The sequence below is a fragment of the Coffea arabica genome, chromosome 2c (genome assembly GCF_036785885.1).
Source record: "Coffea arabica cultivar ET-39 chromosome 2c, Coffea Arabica ET-39 HiFi, whole genome shotgun sequence".
Taxonomy (NCBI): Eukaryota; Viridiplantae; Streptophyta; class Magnoliopsida; order Gentianales; family Rubiaceae; genus Coffea; species Coffea arabica.
Window position 1 is genome coordinate 65,787,128 of NC_092312.1, and position 20,096 is coordinate 65,807,223.

At 33.2% G+C, this 20,096-nt stretch overlaps 1 protein-coding gene across 1 annotated transcript; it reads right to left on the reverse strand.

Annotated features, from left to right (window-relative positions):
- Positions 1 to 16,662: 16,662 nt before the first annotated feature.
- Positions 16,663 to 19,109, reverse strand: LOC113727476 (uncharacterized). The gene is made up of 2 exons (XM_027251673.2): positions 17,991 to 19,109; positions 16,663 to 17,542 (listed from the first exon to the last, which is right to left on the reverse strand). The coding sequence occupies exons 1-2, from the start codon at positions 18,588 to 18,590 to the stop codon at positions 16,802 to 16,804; spliced, it is 1,341 nt and encodes a 446-aa protein (XP_027107474.1). The 5' UTR covers positions 18,591 to 19,109; the 3' UTR covers positions 16,663 to 16,801.
- Positions 19,110 to 20,096: the final 987 nt, after the last annotated feature.

The window sequence follows — 20,096 nt, forward strand, 5'->3', positions numbered from 1 at the left end:
TGTATATGAAAATATATTTGAGAGAGTTTATGTATTAAAATCTATTATTTAATATATTGGGTCATATTTGGGTCATGGATTTGAAATAACCCAATATGACCCAACCCAAGATTAACCCAATTTAAAGTTGGATGTGTTGGATGTAACCCATTTAAATAAAAATCCAATATTAACCCGCCCAAAACCCACCCAATCCACCCAATTGCCGGGCATAGTTGAATTAACTGATCATGAAAGAAAAGAATTTGATGCTGGGAAAGAGGTGGCACTGGCAGCAGAGTACCAGTAGATTTTGCAGCGGAGTTTGAACAGAAGGTTAAAATATTAGAGAGGTTTAGGGATGGCAACGGGGCGGGGTTGGGGCGGGGTTGGGGCGGGGAAGGGTCCCCCGCCCCTCGCCCTGTTGCCTATTAATCCCCCCCGCCCCATCCCCCGCCTCTAGCTCCCCCCGTCCCGCCCCGCCCCCTTCGCGGTGCCCCCGCGGGGTTAATAAAATTTTATTATATAATTTTATTATAGTTAAATTTTAATAAATAATCAAATACTAAAATATCAACACATCACCAAGTTATTATTCATTGTAATTTTATAATTGAAACTCATAAAAACAATCAAACAAAAATTATTCGAATACAATCCAACATGATGAAATAAATAAAACTAAAATAGTCAAGTTTTCACTTTTGGTACAAATACAATCACTAATTCATTATTGTGTTTGTGCTTTTTTTTTTAGAAAAAAAGTGTTATTCTGTTGATCTTGATCCCTATCTTTTGATGTTTACAAAACAAATGGATGATACTAATATTTCTTCAAGATATATTTTCAGTTATGAAATTATTTGATTCCATGAACAAGTGCAATTGGAAGAAGACAAAGTATGCTGAAGCTGTCGGACGCTCAAAAAGACTGCATCGGACGTCCGACAACCATTGAGTATCTTCGGACGCAGAAAACCAGCCTATCGGACTTCCGAAAGAATTGAAGAAAATTTCTCAAACTCACTGCCTGCTGTCGGACGCATAAAACAGTGCTATCGGACGTCCGACACTACCAACGGCTAGTTGACTGTTCAGCTACTTTCTATCCGTTGGAAGCTTTAATGAGGCTCTTTCTTGGTCCTATATAAATAGTGGTTGGTCAGATACTTCAAACAACTTTGGCACACTGAAGATACAAAAGATCTAGAGAGATTTTAGTGAGAAAATACTCCAAAAAGAATATTTGTAGTCTTAGTGGTGTGAGGTTCATTGTAAGCTTTTCATTTGTGAGTGAATCTTTCATGAGTGTAACTCTGTGAGGGTTGTCCTGAGGGATAGTAAAACGTCCTGGCTTGACCGAGTGCTGCTTGGGGCAAGGAGGAGGTGAACCTTCCTTTGTACACAAGAGTGATTGTAATTCATCAACTTGAAGTAGCTTGTTTCAATTAATCTACAAGCTCAAGAGGAGTTGGGTAGTTAATTGGTTTGCAATCCTTTCCTTTTTATTTACTTATTGTTTCGTTTATGATCTTTGCATTGGTTGTTTTTGGGCCTTACAATTGGTATCAGAGCTTGGTCTCCTAGAGATTAAGCTCAATCGGCTTTGGAGTAAAGATGACAACCAATAATGCTATGTTTTTTGAAGGACATTCTGTTATTAGACCACCTGTGTTTAATGGGTCAAATTATATGAGTTGGAAAGAAAGAATGATTATCTTTTTGCAATCTATTGATATCGAATTGTGGTTTATTATTAGTGAAGGTCCATATGATGCCTCTCTTATAGATGAAAATACTCATGCATCTAGACCGAAAACAAGAAGTGAACTGACTGCTGTGGATAGAGTTCATCTCACCTTAAATGCAAAAGCCATGAATGTGTTATATTGTGCATTAGACTCAAATGAATCTATTAGAGTCAAGGGTTGCAAGTCAGCTAAAGAAATTTGGGACAAACTGAAAGAAATTCATGAAGGTAGTGAGAATGTTAGAGAACAAAAGAAGTCCATTCTAGTTACAAAGTATGAATCTTTCAAGATGGAACCTCATGAAAATGTTGATCAAATGTATTGTAGATTCAATGACCTCATTAAAGATTTAGAGGCGCTGGAAAAAGAATATTCTCTTGGTGAGAAAAATAGAAAAATCCTGAATGCCTTGTCCAATAATTGGGAAAATAAAGTGACTGCTATTGAGGAGGCTAGAGATTTGAATACTATACCTATTGAATCTCTTATTAATTCTCTTATCTCTTATGAGCTGAAACTTAAGACTAAGGTGCAAGAGGAAGAGGATGCAAAAGTACGAAAGAATATTGCTCTAAAAGCCTCACAAGATGAAGATGATTCTGCCTCCCTAGATGAAGAAGATGTGGAAGGTGATGACAATGATATCGCTCTCATCACAAAAAGTTTCAAACGAATACTCAACAAGAGTAGATTCAGAAATGGTGGACCAAGCAATTCATTCTCAAATCAGTTCAACAACTCGAGAAACAAAGGGAAGCTAGAGTTCAACAAAAAGCAAACTGATCAGTGCTTTGAATGCGGCCAACCTGGACACTATGCAAGTGACTGTCCAGTGATGAAGAAGAAAGAAGGAAGAAAACCAAGAATAAACAAATTTCAATTCACATGGAATGAATGCAATTCCGATGGTGAAATTGAAGAGGAAGATCAATCTGCTCAATTGGCTTTCATGGCCATTGGAGATGATGAGGTAACATCTTCTAGCTCTCAATTTGAAAGTGATGATGAAAATGATGATGATCTTGAATCTTTCATTATAAAATTGCATGATAGTTTGAAAGAATCTTATATTAGAAACAAGGAGTTAAAACAGAAAATTAGTTTTTTGTTTCGAGATAATGCAAATCTTTTTCAACAAAACAAAAAGTTAAAAATTGAAAATGATTACTTCAGAAAAAATGAGACTGCTTTACACTTGGATCTTGATAGAAAAACAAGTGTTTGTGAAATGTTCAAAAGGGAACAAGATGATTTGAAAAGAAGAATGGATGATTTAAATGAGTTGCTTCAACATAAAAAACAGGACTGTTTTCAAAGTAATAAATCTAAACTTCATTTTAAGATAAATTCTGCTGCAAATGAGTTTGTTATCCATAGGAGAAGACAAGTAAGATTTATTAAACCTGTTCATATAAATAATTCCCTGATTATATGTAATTTCTGTTGTCAAAAAGGTCACATGAAAAGTGATTGCTATGTGAGAAAGAATATAAAAAAAGGCATGAAATACATGTGGATAGTTAGACATGATGCTAACTTTAACAAGTAGGAGATTTTGTTAATCACTGCAGTGATTCTTGTTCACAATATTCTTCTTTTGATATTTCTGATATTTTGATTTGAGTTTTCGCTGATATTTTTGAATACTACTGAATCTATATGATGTCAAAAAGGGAGAAAAAAGAACTATTCTGATCTAACGATGATTTGCTAATTTCTCTGTAATAAGTTGGTATGTTGGTATTGCTGAATTCTGCTATCATTTCTCTGTTTTTGTTTGAAATATTGGATTTTCTGTTATTGTTGTTGGATTATGGTTGCTGGTTATTACTCTCATCTTATGATGACAAAAAGGGGGAGAGATGGATGCAATGTGTAAGGGGGAGTTATTATGAGATTATGAGTTTGGCTCTTAAAAGTTTTGATTGCAATGATTGAGGGGGAGCTTATACTTATTTTTGTTTCTTTCCATCCATTGTTTTGTCATCATCAAAAAGGGGGAGATTGTTGATCTTGATCCCTATCTTTTGATGTTTACAAAACAAATGGATGATACTAATATTTCTTCAAGATATATTTTCAGTTATGAAATTATTTGATTCCATGAACAAGTGCAATTGGAAGAAGACAAAGTATGCTGAAGCTGTCGGACGCTCAAAAAGACTGCATCGGACGTCCGACAACCATTGAGTATCTTCGGACGCAGAAAACCAGCCTATCGGACGTCCGAAAGAATTGAAGAAAATTTCTCAAACTCACTGCCTGCTGTCGGACGCATAAAACAGTGCTATCGGACGTCCGACACTACCAACGGCTAGTTGACTGTTCAGCTACTTTCTATCCGTTGGAAGCTTTAATGAGGCTCTTTCTTGGTCCTATATAAATAGTGGTTGGTCAGATACTTCAAACAACTTTGGCACACTGAAGATACAAAAGATCTAGAGAGATTTTAGTGAGAAAATACTCCAAAAAGAATATTTGTAGTCTTAGTGGTGTGAGGTTCATTGTAAGCTTTTCATTTGTGAGTGAATCTTTCATGAGTGTAGCTCTGTGAGGGTTGTCCTGAGGGATAGTAAAACGTCCTGGCTTGACCGAGTGCTGCTTGGGGCAAGGAGGAGGTGAACCTTCCTTTGTACACAAGAGTGATTGTAATTCATCAACTTGAAGTAGCTTGTTTCAATTAATCTACAAGCTCAAGAGGAGTTGGGTAGTTAATTGGTTTGCAATCCTTTCCTTTTTATTTACTTATTGTTTCGTTTATGATCTTTGCATTGGTTGTTTTTGGGCCTTACATATTCTAGTAACTGTAATTAGAAATTTAGTATAAATGTATTAGTAAATTTAGTATAACTAATTAATAAATTCTATTAGTAAACATGTATAATTATTCATATAATTGATAATATCAATTATATTACATACATTAATATACATTATATAATACATCTAATTAATAATATCATTATCATAAGTTTATAATTAATTAAATTAAATATTATATATAATTATATATTTTTTTTGCAAGGGGCGGGGTGGGGGATGGGGCGGGGGTACACTCCCCCGCGCTCCGCCCCGTTTCTAAACGGGGGGAAAAAATTCCCCCTCCCACCCCCGCCCCACTCCCCGTCCCGAGAGCCCCCCGCACGGGCACTCGCCCCTATTGCCATCCCTAGAGAGATTAGTGTTTGATGGGTATTTTGGGGTGGGCCACTCGTATCGTATCGTATCACAATTCTGGTGACATCAGAAGGAAACTAGTAGTCAACGTTTGTTGACTAACGGTGAGGCGCTTTTTGTCTTATGGTATGGTGAGTTTGAAGGATCATTTTGTAGTTTTGTCAAATCTCAGAAATTGATTCATATTTTGGCTGAACCTCAAGGGAGGTAAATGTAATTACCCTAATTTAAAATTGTGCAGGTTTTCCTTCTGTTTTAGATGGATTTTCAGACTTTTGGTCTTGGGTCTAAGTTTTTTTTTTTTATTTTAAGCAGATTTGGGTCTAAGTTAAAAGTCTTAAATTTGGATCATCATTTAATATTAGTTTGGGCACATATTGGATTCAGTCCAAACTTATAATTAATTACATAATTATGTATAATATATTATTATTTATAAATTATTATAAACTTGTATATTAATTATTAATATATTTTAATGTTATAATATGTATAACTACATATTACATATATATATATATATATAGGACCAGAAGCCAAAATGAATACTGAAATAGCATTCAAAGCACAAGTAGAAAAAGGATTATTATACGCAAATGAGTAACCCACTGACCTGCTTGGGGTGTTAGCAAGATTATTATTGTTGTGATCAGCCTGGATCTGGAGACTGCTCGCCATCCGACCGCAGCTCTCTTGCACGGTTGAAACCAGGATGCGTTTGTCCAAAAGAGCAGAAAGGGTGGGTGGAGTCATATTTATAGGTATCTTAGGGTAGGGACAAGGAAATTTCTAAGGTACGAACTGTAGCTAGTCGATCCTACCGTAAAGAACGAGAGCCAAACCCAACCAGAGTTTGACAGCTAAGTGTTTTATGAAATAAAGGTACGTTTTGTGGCGGAGAATGCATTAACTCTTCCAGCGGAGGTCCTGCTCACATTTAGTCAGAGTAGTGGGGCTCAGTAGCATTTAGTCCCACTCGCATTTATAGTCTCAGGTTTTTAACTATTTCATCAGCCTCCCTTTAAATTTTAAAAATTACACTAACCTTCTTTAAAATTAATTATCCTATAATATTTAGACCCAATCAATAATTTAAGAGTGATATTAGAAGAGAGAAAATAATATGATTCCATCATTGCATCTCATCTATTACATTATTTAATTAATTTAATATCAATCCACACATTAAAGAAAAAACACTAAAATTTATTGTTTATCATTAGGGATCAAATCACATTTAGCATCAAAAAATAATATATTATTTTATGTTTTTAACTTAATATAATATCCAAATTATTGTTTTCAGTTACATACCCATTGTCAAACACAATCAACAACAAATAATTAAAAAATTTGTAATCAAAATATTACAGAGAACAAACTTTAACATCATAAATATTCTTGTCAACATGTTAAGGTTAGTTGTTGAGATTTTTATGGTATTTAAGTTCTCTATTTGTAATATTTCGGTTACATATATTTTTTATTATTTTTTGTTGATTTTGTTTGACAATAAGTTTGTAACTGAAAAGAATAATTTGAATCTTATATTAAATAAAATATATAGAATAATATATTATTTTTTATACCATATGTGATTTAATCTTTGAGAATAAACAACAAATTCTAGTGTTTTCTTTAATATTTGGACTAGTATTAGATTAATTAAACAATTTAGTAAATGAGGAACAATGATGGAATCACATTATCTTCTCTCTCCTAATGTCACTTTTTAATTGTTGGTTGAACTTAAATATTATAAGATAATAAATTTCAAGAGTTGGTAATTTTTAAAATCTGGAGGGAGTCCAGTGAAATAGTCAAAAACCTCAAGAGAAGTTTCTTAAATTATCCCAAATAATTAAGAAGGTCTTCCAACTCTGAGATATTTGAAGTTGTTTTTATCATAGTTATTAAACCCAACCTGGGAAGGAACCCGGCGAAGGAGGTGAGTCAACGGGTTACTGGTTTAACCGGTGGGTGAGTGGTTGAACCGGTGGGTCACTACATATATTTAAATATTATATTTCATAATTATTTATATAAGATATATGATATAAATTGTAATAAATAATGCCATAACAAAATCTCATTTAATTTAATTTGTTATAAAATAATTAATTCATATAAGAATCAATCAAATATAAAGTTATTTATTAATATACCAAACTTCAAGTGTAAAATTTTATCTATATTTAGTGTAATTATCTAGCTTATTTATGAATTTTAAGTGTAAAAATTTATTAAAAATAATATTTGTCTTTAAATGAATTATGTAATATGTTATTTTTGGAATCCATTTTATAACTTATAGAGTTTGGAGGGTAATAAATTTTTATTAAAAGATTCCAAATAAATTTGTTTTAGAGAAAAAAAAAAGAATTGAAAAAACATTTATATATCGTAATAAAGCTACTATATCAACATATTTGGAAGTAGTTTGGTGGTAAGTAGGCGGTAGTGTTGGGGCAGAGGTTCGAAGTTCGAGTTCCAACAATAGCAATATAATTTTTCCACAAAATTCGGTTAGTGACAAAACCGGCCGGATTTTCGGTTTAACCCGATTCGACCGCCGGGTCGTTGACTAAGTCAACGGTCTCTTTGCACAAACGATCTGATTCCAAACCCTGTCTGGTCCAATGACCGGTCCACCGGTTTGACCGGTTCGACCGTCGGGTCGGGTCGGGTTTAATAACTATGGTTTTTATATATGTAACTCGGATATTATTATCTTAAATTGTTCTATTTGCCTAGAAATTGGATAGTTAATGTTCAAGTGGATACTCTGTAATCTGCCTTCTTGAATGTTTCGGTTATTTCTTTTTTTTTTTTTTAATTCTTTTGCTATTAAATTGTCATATTATTCATTGTGAATAGTGAATCAGATTGTGAACCTTATACAAATAAGCTAATTGCGTAGGTTATAGAAAATTTAAATGGTTCTACTCTTTAACATAATATATGGTTTTTTTTTCCTTTCGGCAAAAAAAAGAGAACATGTTAATTTACTTGCTTTCTACTATGATTGCTTGAATGCGAGAGATTAATAATTCCTGTGTAAAACAATAAAAACTTGTATAAGCCATTTGGCATAAGTAATTATAATTCTCAATGATTCTTCTTTAATTGACCAAACAAAGGATTTGTAATTGTAATTGAGTGCCCTATGGATTCCATGCATTTGGTAAGCCAACAATTGAAAGTGGGCAAATGCGCCAAATATTCCAATCTTGGAAGAATTTGAATTGAATTTAATATTCAGAAATTAGTAATTTAGTTTTCCATAAGGATAGAGTGTACCGCATAGGAAAATTCGAAAGACACGCCGAGTGGTAACAAAATTTCAAATCTGATACTTACTAATTCTGAATTGACCTGTGCGTCGACATATATTAATATATTTACTAAAATATTACTACATAGTATAAATATAAAAATGTGTGTTTGGATAAGAGATTCTTTGAATTTTTTAAAATAGTATTGTAACAGTTTTTGTGATATGATGTATATGAAATAAAAAAATAATCAAAAAGACAAAAAGGAGATTAGAGAACATATTTATGATGCAATTAAAAGTTTTGTTTACAAAGAACTTCATATCCAAACAAACCATACGAGTATTGGCATATTAAAAGTATTCTTATATACAAGTAGATGTGCATGACGATAAGCATATATTTATCATATTTGGATTTTTTTTTTAAGTTAGGAACCATATTTTTTAATTTTTTTACCCTCCCATCCCTTGCCACACACTTTTCAGCCTAATTATCAGGTACAAGATTTGAAATATGAAGCGGACAGAAAGACTCTAACAATCCTCCTCTAACTATTGGACCAACTCTAGTAGTTAATTAAACACGCACACATATATATATGGATAACATATGAACCTCCAATATATGGACAAGAATACAATGGAAGGACATATATCAATTGATAGTCATGTATACATATATGAAATAAAATAAAGTATAAAAGACAATACATACATGAAATTATTTTATATCATGGTATTCATCTTATCTACAATAACATATTATCTTTAGGTATAAACATAAACTACATTACCACCATTTGTTTGGTAAGTTATAACTGCAAATTTATTGCTTAGTTAATTTGATAGTTTTGATTTTTTAAAAAAAAATTGTATGATTTACCATTGTATTATTAACTTTTTTTTGGGGGGTTTCACTGTAATATATTCTCAAATTATTTAAATGTCATTTCGCCTCAATTTAATGCTCCAATTCATATAATATTCTAATTACGTAATATTTGACCTGTATGTCAAATTAGTTCCCAATATTTCAGCCAAAATAAATCTAATTCCCAAAATTTATAATTTTAGGTAGATTTAGGACAATTAACGAATATGAAACAATGAGTAATGATCAATCTCAAATTGCCATTAGTTAGTAACTTCAACTTTGCAGTAAATTGGTAATAAGAATTCTAATTGAACTTCTTTTTTTTTAACTTTATTTCATTTATTTATACTAATAATATATCATATGTTTTTTTTCTTTAGGAGAAAATTGTTCAAAACATCCCTCACATTTTACAAAATAACTTTTTTAGTCCCCCACTTTTAAAGCTTAATTTTACGTCTCTTACAAATTCACATTGGTCAAGTTTGGTCCATATCTAGGTTTTCAACTAATTTTTTGTCGGAATCTATCATGTGCCTTGCATGTGATCATTTTTTAAGAGCAAAATTGTCAAATCAAATTTCATGTAATTTGATTTTTTTCGTCTCTCACATTTTACGGGATGAATTTTTTCATCCCTCATTGATCATGTGTACGAATAGTTTCTTTTTTTTTAAACCAATGTATATATCTATTTGATTTCGCATAAACAATACGAATAACATGAATATATCTGTATTTGATTTTATCTACAACTACAATTAGCTTATTCAGGTAAAATTAAATAAATATATATTACATGTTATTTGTACTGTTCAGGTAAAATTAAATAAACATATACATGAGTTTTCAAAATTAAGAAAAGGCTATCATATACATGATCAATGAGGGATGAAAATTTTCATTTTGCAAAATGTGAGAAATGAAAAGATTTATTTTGTGAAATGTGAGGGACAAAAATTCATTTTGTGAAATGTGAGAAACCATGGATCAAATTATGTGAAATGTATTTGATAATTTTACCCCTAAAAATGATCACGTGCAAGGCACGTGGTAGATTTCGGCCGAAAATTAGTCGAAAACTTAGATATGGACCAAATTTGACTAATGTGAATTTGTAAAAGACGTAAAATTACACTTTTAAAAATAAATGACGAAAAAAATTATTTTACCAAATATATAATGTTGTTTCTCACTTTTAATAATTAATAGATAATGAGTTAGATTATTTTTATTTATAATGACAATTAAAAAACTTAATTAAATATCCCTTTTAGTATGCCAACTTCATTTCAAACTCAATTGATAACCTATTAAAATGTCAAAAGAAAATATCAACTTAATTTCTAAAAAGTATATATTCCTTATATTTTAAAGGATTATTCGATTAAGTTATTCTTTGATTTGGGGATTAGATTTGTTTTGGCTGAACTACTGGGGTCAATTTGACATATAGATCAAGTATTGAGAACCGAAACTGCAAATTTCCAGCTCTGTCTTTAGTGTATTAAATTAAGTGTATACTGGCAGACCAGTGAGTGATTCGCAACCCCATAGGCAACGTGCTGATTTGAAGGGTTAAATACTAGCTTGTCAAAAAGTGTTAAACACTAGTACACCTTCGTCCCATTCAAACTAGGGTTTTTGAAATCGGCTGCATTTGCTCAAAAAAAAAAAAAAAAAAAATCGGCTGCAATTGATCGGTTCGGTTCAATCGCGAACTGAACATAGATCCGGTTTAATTGTATATAAAAGCTTATGGTAGTCAAAACCGGCAAATAAACTGAGAACCGTCAACTTTTTATTTTCTCCTTACTAATCACACTAACAATGGAACATAAACCTGAAAGCCAAAAATGAAGATTCACTTTGCACAAAATAAGACATCTCTACTGATTCCCTATGTTCTCTTTGAACCCTTCTCCAATCTTTGTTACCTTTCATATTTGTAATCTTCATGGTTCTAGAATAATGTGATGATGTGTAAAATAACGTAGCTGATTCAAGTTTGGATAAGGTCCCTCCAAAGTAGCCGATCTAGTGGTGTTGTTCCTAGTTAGGGCATCCATCAGAGTTTGATTCTTGTAACAAAAATGGGGAATAACCTAACAATTCAATAAAGGTTGGGGCCTGAAGTGGGATTAGGTCCCTTTTTTTTTTTTTGACCCAAAAAAAAAATTTGGATAAGCATTTAGTGCGGTATTATGTCTTCTTTCTCCTTAATAGAATATATGCTTCTTAAAGGAATAGGAATATTTCTTTAGAATATGCTTCTTGGTAGAATATGCTTCTTAATAAAATATTGCCCTGAATAGCATGTACAGTGAGTATCCGACGTAGCAGACACCAACTACTTTTTTGTGTGTGTGTGTGTGTAGGGCCCACGTATTTTGACTAACAATTCAACAAACTTCTCTCTCAACGTGGGACCCACAATTTGACTGTTCTTATAAAACAATTCGGGCAGCTTGACGACAAACTTTTCCGTCCCGTCTGCAGGCATTGGCCTACAAGTAATCGCGGTAGGATCCGTCTGAGTAATTCGCCCCTCATTTGTAATTATATCTTTGTCCAAAATTCATACTAAATTTTTTTTGTATGATTTTAATTACAATTTCAATTTTTAAACTTGAACCAAGAGCGCCCCCTAAGGCTTTCAAAAGTCGTGTAAATAAGTGTGTTGTGAAAAAAGTGAAGTGAAGTGAGATGAAGGAAAAAAAAATTAATTTTCCTACATGTGTTTGATTAACAAGAAAATGCAAATTCTTGTGTTTGTTTAGCCAAAAAATCATGAAAAAATTCGTTAATGTGTTCGTTAGTAGAAAATATTCTATATTGAACTTCTTCATTTTTGGTATTTAATGTATATAAAAGCATGGAATAAATATTTTGCATATTGGAAGAGTTGATTACCTCAAAATTAATCACAATCTTTAATAATAAGTTTATATATACACATATGTGTGTGTGTGTGTGTGTGTGAAAATTATTTCACAAAAATATAGATTATACAAAGGATCATACAATGTAAAAGAAAAACAATACTAATATCATAAAAATTTAACAAATTACTAATTCATTAATTGTTAAAATAAGAATAAAATGTCTAACTACAAGCCGATTTTTTGAATTATAAGTCCTAAAATGTTCTAATTTATGTAGAAGTCTTGAATGGAGGAAACAGTTTAGAAAGAAAGGAGTTGTGAAAGAAATCTCTAGTTAGTTAAAATTTTCCCGTGACTCACTTTCCTATCGAAAATGAGCGTTTATTAAAAAATTTTATATGGTGGATCCCATAAATTTTCTGTCAAATAATCGTTCAAAACTTATAAGAAAAGTTATTTCGCTTCACTTCACTTCACTTCCCTTTTCTTGACAGACAAGCACTATCTAAAGCTCTAAGCCTTCGATGGATTCATGGTATGGTTTCAAAATTAAAAAGACTGTTGGGAAAAAAAGGAAGTGAGTATGAGAGAAAGAACTCACGAGCGAGACACAACACAAGAGGAGGAGAAATCTTGGAAGCTTTGAGCGAGAGAGGGAGAAATGGAGGAATAGTCCCTGGAAACTAACCTCCACTGTCTAAGTAATAGGGGAACCAGGCTGTGCCATGCACAGCTTAGACCGACCTAGAATATTATTTAAAATATATGATTACATTTTTTATTGGAAAAATATCTGTAATATAGGAATTAAAAAATTACAAATATAGATTTAACCTGCTAGTGTTTCTCTTTAGGATTGCTTAACTGGAAACATTAGCACAAAAACAAAACAGTCCAAAGTTCAAAATTAACTGAAGAAAGAAGGCATAAAAAAAAAAGATTTTGTAAAATCAATTCTAACAAATACATAGGCCTTCACATGTCCAAAGTCTAAAAGCATCGCCGAACATATAATTTCCCAGTGAAAAATACAAATGCGAATACATTTACAAAATTTCAGAAAGAAAATTCGCCTCATCGTATAGCTCTTCACCACTGTCACGCTTCTACCAGTGTTCAAGTTTTCCATATTTGTCACCAATTTCAAGAAACCTGGAAAGACATAAATAAATATCATGTGGGCAGAGATAGTTCACAAAATATGACCACATAAATCCCACGATTTTAGCATACAAATTAAAATCAGCTACATCAATTATGCAGGCATGAACCAAAAAATTTGGTGTTCATAGGAAAGAAATGTTTTACCTACCATCCTACAAAAACCATGAGGACGTTCTACAATTTTTGAACATATATAGTTGAAAATAATTTTCAAAGATCGTAGGAAAGGTTCTCTTTTTATGGAATTTATTTTTCCAGGTTTGTAGCATTGACATATTTTTTTAAAAAAAATATATTTACCTCCGATAAATGGATGCTGCATTTGGTGTTCACCCTTCTACACCATGACCTATATCACTTGGACTATAAATCTAGGTATGAGAGTCATCAATTTTCTGAAACTAGGGTATAACAACACCGCTAAAGAACTCCAACACACTTTTTAGTTTTTTTTTATAACTAAAAGTTTGAATGGATTCAACTTCGATTACCAACATGAATCAGAGCATGTCCTTGGAATTATAAATCGCTTATAAAAGTTCTGCAGATCGCCCATTAATATAGCACTTATATTGATTGCAGGATTCAAACACACGATTTTTATTTACGAAGAAATGACCACAAATAATTTTTCTTAAAAGCACTCAGCAAAAGAATTCGGATCACAAAAAAAGTGGACATGACTATTTTTTTTACCAAAGCCCAAAGACTTTTTGGCAAGCAAACTAACCGAAATTCCGTGAGAACCCCAAAAGCCGGTATCCTTTGAGGTCTCACATGACTATTGATCCAACCTTAATTGATGGACATCATCTTAAAAGTACTGGCATCTGTTGACGTGCCACAAGAGGGTAGAAAATGAAGATGCTGCCAACGATCCGCCATGGTACGTGCACTTCTTGATGGCATCTTCCAAGGGGAAGTTGGAACTGGCAAGTTACATATTAATATTATTATTATTATTATTATTATTATTATTATTGCTAGGGGAGAAGCCTGTACAATGCGCAGGGGTGAATACCTGTGTTATAATTTGCTAAGCATCATGAGATTAAAAAAGTAAAAAATACTATCAATAATGGTAAGCAAATGAGAAAGTATAGCGATTTTTAAGTGCACAAATAGAATCAAATACACTAATTTATTTAAGTGGAGAAATATAAAAATAACTAAATGGTCATTTAATCACATAATCACAAGTCAGTAGGAATTTTTTCTAAATTTATTGTGAAAACATTTATATATATATATATCTATATGTATATAAAAAATGAATCACTTTAGTCCTTGCAATTGTAATGATTAGAAAGACAATCAAACAACTGATTGTAAATCCTTTATTCTAAAATCGTACTATTTCATATTGTAAATTATTTTTCCTGAAGTAATCAACAAATAGGAGTCCCTAGCCATAAATCTATCATATGCTTAGAAATTTAGGAATGCTTGGTCTGCTTTTGTTAATTAGTGCCTATTTATGTTTCCCTACCATGACTATTGCAATTTAATTGACATATAGGCTTGCAGATAAATTGAAAAGGACAATATAAGTCTAATTAGCAAGTCTAAATTGTCGAAATCAGATGCATAACACAATTGCGGAAAACAGAATTGTAATTCTAGTACAGCAACGCATGAACACCAATAATGCATTCATTAATTGGAACAATTGTTTTAGGAAGTACCTTAATCAGAAAGCTACTGCTGGACAAATCCCTTGTTTGATAGTTGTACCTCAGTTGCTGGCAAAGATGAAAATTCAAGAATGCAGTTACAAATATAATTATTACTTTTAAACTACACAATATTGTTATTGTTTTATTCAAAAATTCGATATACACATAGATAGTATCTACCTGAAAAACACAATACAGGGAACCTTATCTCTTCAGGGACCACCTTGGTGATATAGAGCTTAAGCAATTCATGCAACCTTATTGTGTTAACGTCCTTCATTATTGCAGGTTGCTAAAAAAACTGCTCAACAAATGCTTTAGAAAAGCCAAAAACTTTCAGTTTCCATTCAAACATGCTTTCCAACAGGTCCCTCATCTTCCAATCATTACTATTGTATTAACGAAGCCATAATTGCTCACTCTAATGATCCAACTTTTTACATCTGCTGAATTCATTTTGTGAAAAATTTAGAAGAGAAAAAGCCAACTATTACACTTCTACTATAAAGGATTGAGTTAATATTCTTCTCAATGCATTCATGTGCACGTAATCATGCTCCAATTATTCAATGTAACCCTTGGATCTCTTTGCAGAAACTCAATGACTTGCATGAAGATTTGTAGCAATTACAAATCAATAGTAACGGTTATTTAGAAGTGCAAAGCTGAAACAATAGCTGAATAGCTACACATCAATAGTGTAAGTATCAACCCACTAAGGATAGAGTGGGTAATGCACACCAATGCACATTCAATGCTAGTACTATATCGTTAATGATTTGTACACTCGTGCTGCATTGCCTAACTTGCTCTTCGAAAAGGTCAGATGAAAATTATCCAACAATCAAACAACAACTCGTTTTTAAGAGAAGGATATTTCGGTATACACAAGAATATGCACATGCAATCTTAAGTAGTACTCAACGTTATAACTATATTTAAAACAATTTTATAATCCCAAAATATCCCTATTCTTGCGGTTGAAATTCAAAATCGAGTTTTGAAAAGCGGTTGAAAAGCTCAAGAGGAGTGGATCGAGTTTTGCGAAGCATACAAAGACCCAAAGAAGATTAGCACAGAAGAAACAGCTGCTAACCAAACTCAGAGGTTAGAAGTGGAGGATGCAGACGTGGTAAAAGTGGATATCGCTACTCACTGGAGATCGGACACTAACAAGGTTGGTATAGGAGTGACTGCTATGATTGAAGGAGATATTATAGTGGCAGCTTGGGCAATACATGAAAGAAGTTATAACTGTCAACAACTGGACGAAGCTGAGGCAATCAAGCTAGCCATGAGTAAACTAGCAGTGAAGAGATGGAGAAAGATCATCATATAGAGCGGTAATAAGCAACTGCACCAACAAATCCAATCTAGAAGTGCATCAAATATCAAAATGCACACTCTAGTTGAGGATATACTTAGTTTGAAAGCTCTATTTCAAATGTGCTCTTTTTGCCTTATGAGTAAGAATGTTAACCATGCTAGTAATAGAATTAGTGACTATGCTTTAGGCATTTTACATGATGAGGAATGGATCAATTCTCTGTACTATTAAGCACTTTTTGTATAGAAATGAGGAGCCCTTGCTCCAAACTGTAAAGCTCATTTTGTGATCACTACAAGACTAGTATTGTTTCGAAAAAAAAAAAAAAAAGACTCTATTTTCCTGTTCCGTTCTCTTTAGTAAAACTCTACAAGTCTATGTTCCCAGTGTTAAGGTTAAGAATTTGACAAAATTCCTTTATAAATGCAATAATTATTCCAAATGATTCCAAGAAGGTTCATTTCTCTATATGGCTACAGAAGGTTCACCACGTCCTTCCATATTAGGAGTCAGGACTAGGACTTAATGGTGTAGCTACATCCGGAGCGTTAATTACGTTTATAATTCTCTCACACTTACTCAACATAGATGGATTTTCACCAATTCTTTTGCTCATCTCAAAAATATTACAAAACTAAGTTGTACAATCTACAGAAGATCAGAATTGGAATTGCAGGATAGTACATAAAAATCAACTGCAATGTATTTGTTGCAGACTTTCTTGGTTATGGTTGGTTTGTGGTTGAACATCCCGATTCCGATGTCTTACCTTCTTGAACAAATCTATACCACGACGTCTCAGCCACCTGTTTACCAATCGCATCGTGTTTCCCAGCAGCAAGAGCGCCATCACACCACACCACACCGTGACTGCAGTCTCAATTACATGGCTCAGCTGTTTCCTGTGATCCTTTGGAGTTACTATAGCAATCGATATGCCATAAGCTGTAGCGATGGCTGAAATCGTCAACCACATGATCACCATCAAAGCCCACATGAAGAACCTGTGCCTGAAGGGTAATCCACTGATGAGAAACAAAATTGTGCTGAGAGATGAAACAAAGGCTACCGTATTAGTTCTGATGAAGCTTCGATAGTATCTTGGATGTTTATATGCCATCACTGCTTTTCCTGCAGTGTGTGGTTCTGCACCTGGTAATGAGTCGTCTTGCCAAACACCTCCAGCAGGGCTTACCCCAGCTTGAAATGCCATTGTTGCAATTAGTGAGGCCACCACCATTAGTGTCTCCCTTTTCCTAGACAACCAATCGCTGCCGGCTATGTCCTTTTTGGCTCTTTCAGCTCCAGCGTCTTTGAGGTATTGTGCAATTTCTGAGTTAGCTTCTTCATGGAGGAGGTCTAATGCGGTGTTCCCATTTGCATTCGTCGCGTTCACATCCACTTTGTTGCCGTTTAACAAGTATTTGATTGTCTGCATATATATATATATATATATATTTCAAGCTAATTAGATAAAAAGTGACTGGATAGACCAAGTCAAAGTCAATCATATAGAGCCAAGAAGATTCAGAAACTTCCACTTCCATGCTTGAGTTGGTACTTTCGTGTACATTTCCTAGCTCATTCAAGTAGAATTTTTACCTGCCCAGTTCATTAAAGTTAAATGCAAATTTCATTTGTTGAAGATTGCAGGCGTTCACTGCTCAGTCAAATCACTACAAGCAGAAAACTTGATATGGTACTAGCAAGTTGCAGGATGCAATTAAGGAAGATGTGAATTCGTAATGTGATTATATTAACTGAGAATTAAGAACAAGATTAAATTGCACTAGTCATTCAAATGAACTCAAGATTGAGGTGAAGCTTAAAAATTAAAAGAGATAACAAGTGCCCACTTATCAGTACACTTAAAAACAAACCTCATCTTGCTCACCACAAATGGCCAGATGAAGCACGGTCAATCCATCACCATCCTTCAAATTGGCGAACTCGTAATCGTTAATGGTCTGGAGCAGAAACTTCAAAGCTTCGAGCTGATTATACTTGACACACAAATGTAACACGGTCCCTCCTCCGGCAACCTTTTCTCGAGCTGCTAGGGGTTGGGCACGAATCAGCTGTTGTAAGACCGGCACTCTGCCTTTGATAGCTGCGAGATGCAAAGGGTTTCTCCCAAGTCGATCACAAGCCAAGCACATTTCACGATTGACTTTTAAAATTTCTTGCGCAAACTCCACGTGCCCAAGTCTTGCTGCTATGTGCAAGGGATTTATATCCTGGCAGTTCAAACTAACTTTATCAAGAAGAAGTGGATCTTCTCGAATTAGCCGCTTAAGGGTTGCAGCATCACCCTTAACTGCAGCATCACGCAGATGGGTTTCAGCATCACCCATAACTGCAGCATCGTTAAGCCTTTCCCCCATCTCTTCCTCTCTAGTTTCCTGTCTGAGCCTTTCCTGATTTTCTCCCTCTCTAGTTTTCTGTCTAAGCCTCTCAAATTGGGTTCTCCTTATTGCCATTCAAGACAGATTTATCTATGGTGGAAGGTATTTGCTGCTCGGCTCATTGACTTGACTTCTCAAGAAGTCTTCTACTATTCTTTTCCATTTGTTCATTGACAGAGTCATTGAGCAGAAAGAAGAAAATGTCACACCAGACGCGGACACAGTATTTTACCACCAGCAAACATCTAGGAGATCGTAGTAACTTACAAGGCAGCTTCAGAGAAGTGTCTTCGAAAGTGACGACGAATTAGCAATCTGTAAAATAAAAAGCAGGAGGTTTCCACTTTCTACTCAGAAATATTTTAATTTGTGATGATGACTGGATAGATTAACACGCAGTTTGGTAAGCCTTGAGAGAGGCTTAGACCAGGACGCGTCAGTCAGGAAGGACCGCTTTTGAGAGACGAAATGGAGATTGAATTTCTCAACTCTTGCCCAACTATTGCTCTGCAATGGGAACGCTACTGATTTTCTGAAAAATTCTTGTAAAAGTCACGGCTTGTGAACGCAACGTGTGAAATCAATCCTTCTTAGTCGATCAATCGGACTTAATGAGCGGTAATTTAGCAAGTTCAACTCAGCTCACTAAAGAAATAGAGTTTGGAACTTTTGAGCTTAGGGGTTGAGTTCATCATTATAAATTTATGAATCTCATACTCCTTATGGATATTTATTTCATACTCCTTATGAATCTCATACTCCATATGGAAATAAATATATATATTTATTTCAATTGATATAATATATATAATATACATATTAATATTAATATAATTTATATATATAATAAAATATAAATATTAATTGAAATATACATATTAATATATATTAATATACATATTTAAAAACAAAATTGAAATAAATATATTTATTCTGATGCTATGAAAATGGGAATCTTGTGATTAGGAGTTTTGCCTCACCGGATCTTCCCCTGGCGCCTGCTCTGTAACTGAAAGGCTTTAATGGGTACTACACCGTCTTTTGGTCTTTTAGGATCCTAAAAACAAGGTATCTTTTTCAGAGTTTCCGGCTGTTTGGACATATATCCTGAAAAAACTAAATTCTAGGAATCATGCCATGATATGCCTGTAAAATAAATGATAGTCCTAATATCATTTGATAAGGAAAACTCCTAATATATATTTCTGTTACTGGATATGGTTGTGTACAGTGTATATGAAAATAAGATACAAAAGATATATGTCCCATATATGGTAGAAAATGTTCTCTAAGAAATGTTAATCCTGTTCTGATAAGAATCATGCCATGATATGCCTGTAAAATAAATGATAGTTCTAATATCATTTGATAAGGAAAACTCCTAATATATATTTCTGTTACCGGATATGGTTGTGTACAATGTATGGAAATAAATATATATATTTATTTCAATTGATATAATATATATAATATACATATTAATATTAATATAATATATATATATAATAAAATATAAATATTAATTGAAATATACATATTAATATATATTAATATACATATTAAAAAACAAAATTGAAATAA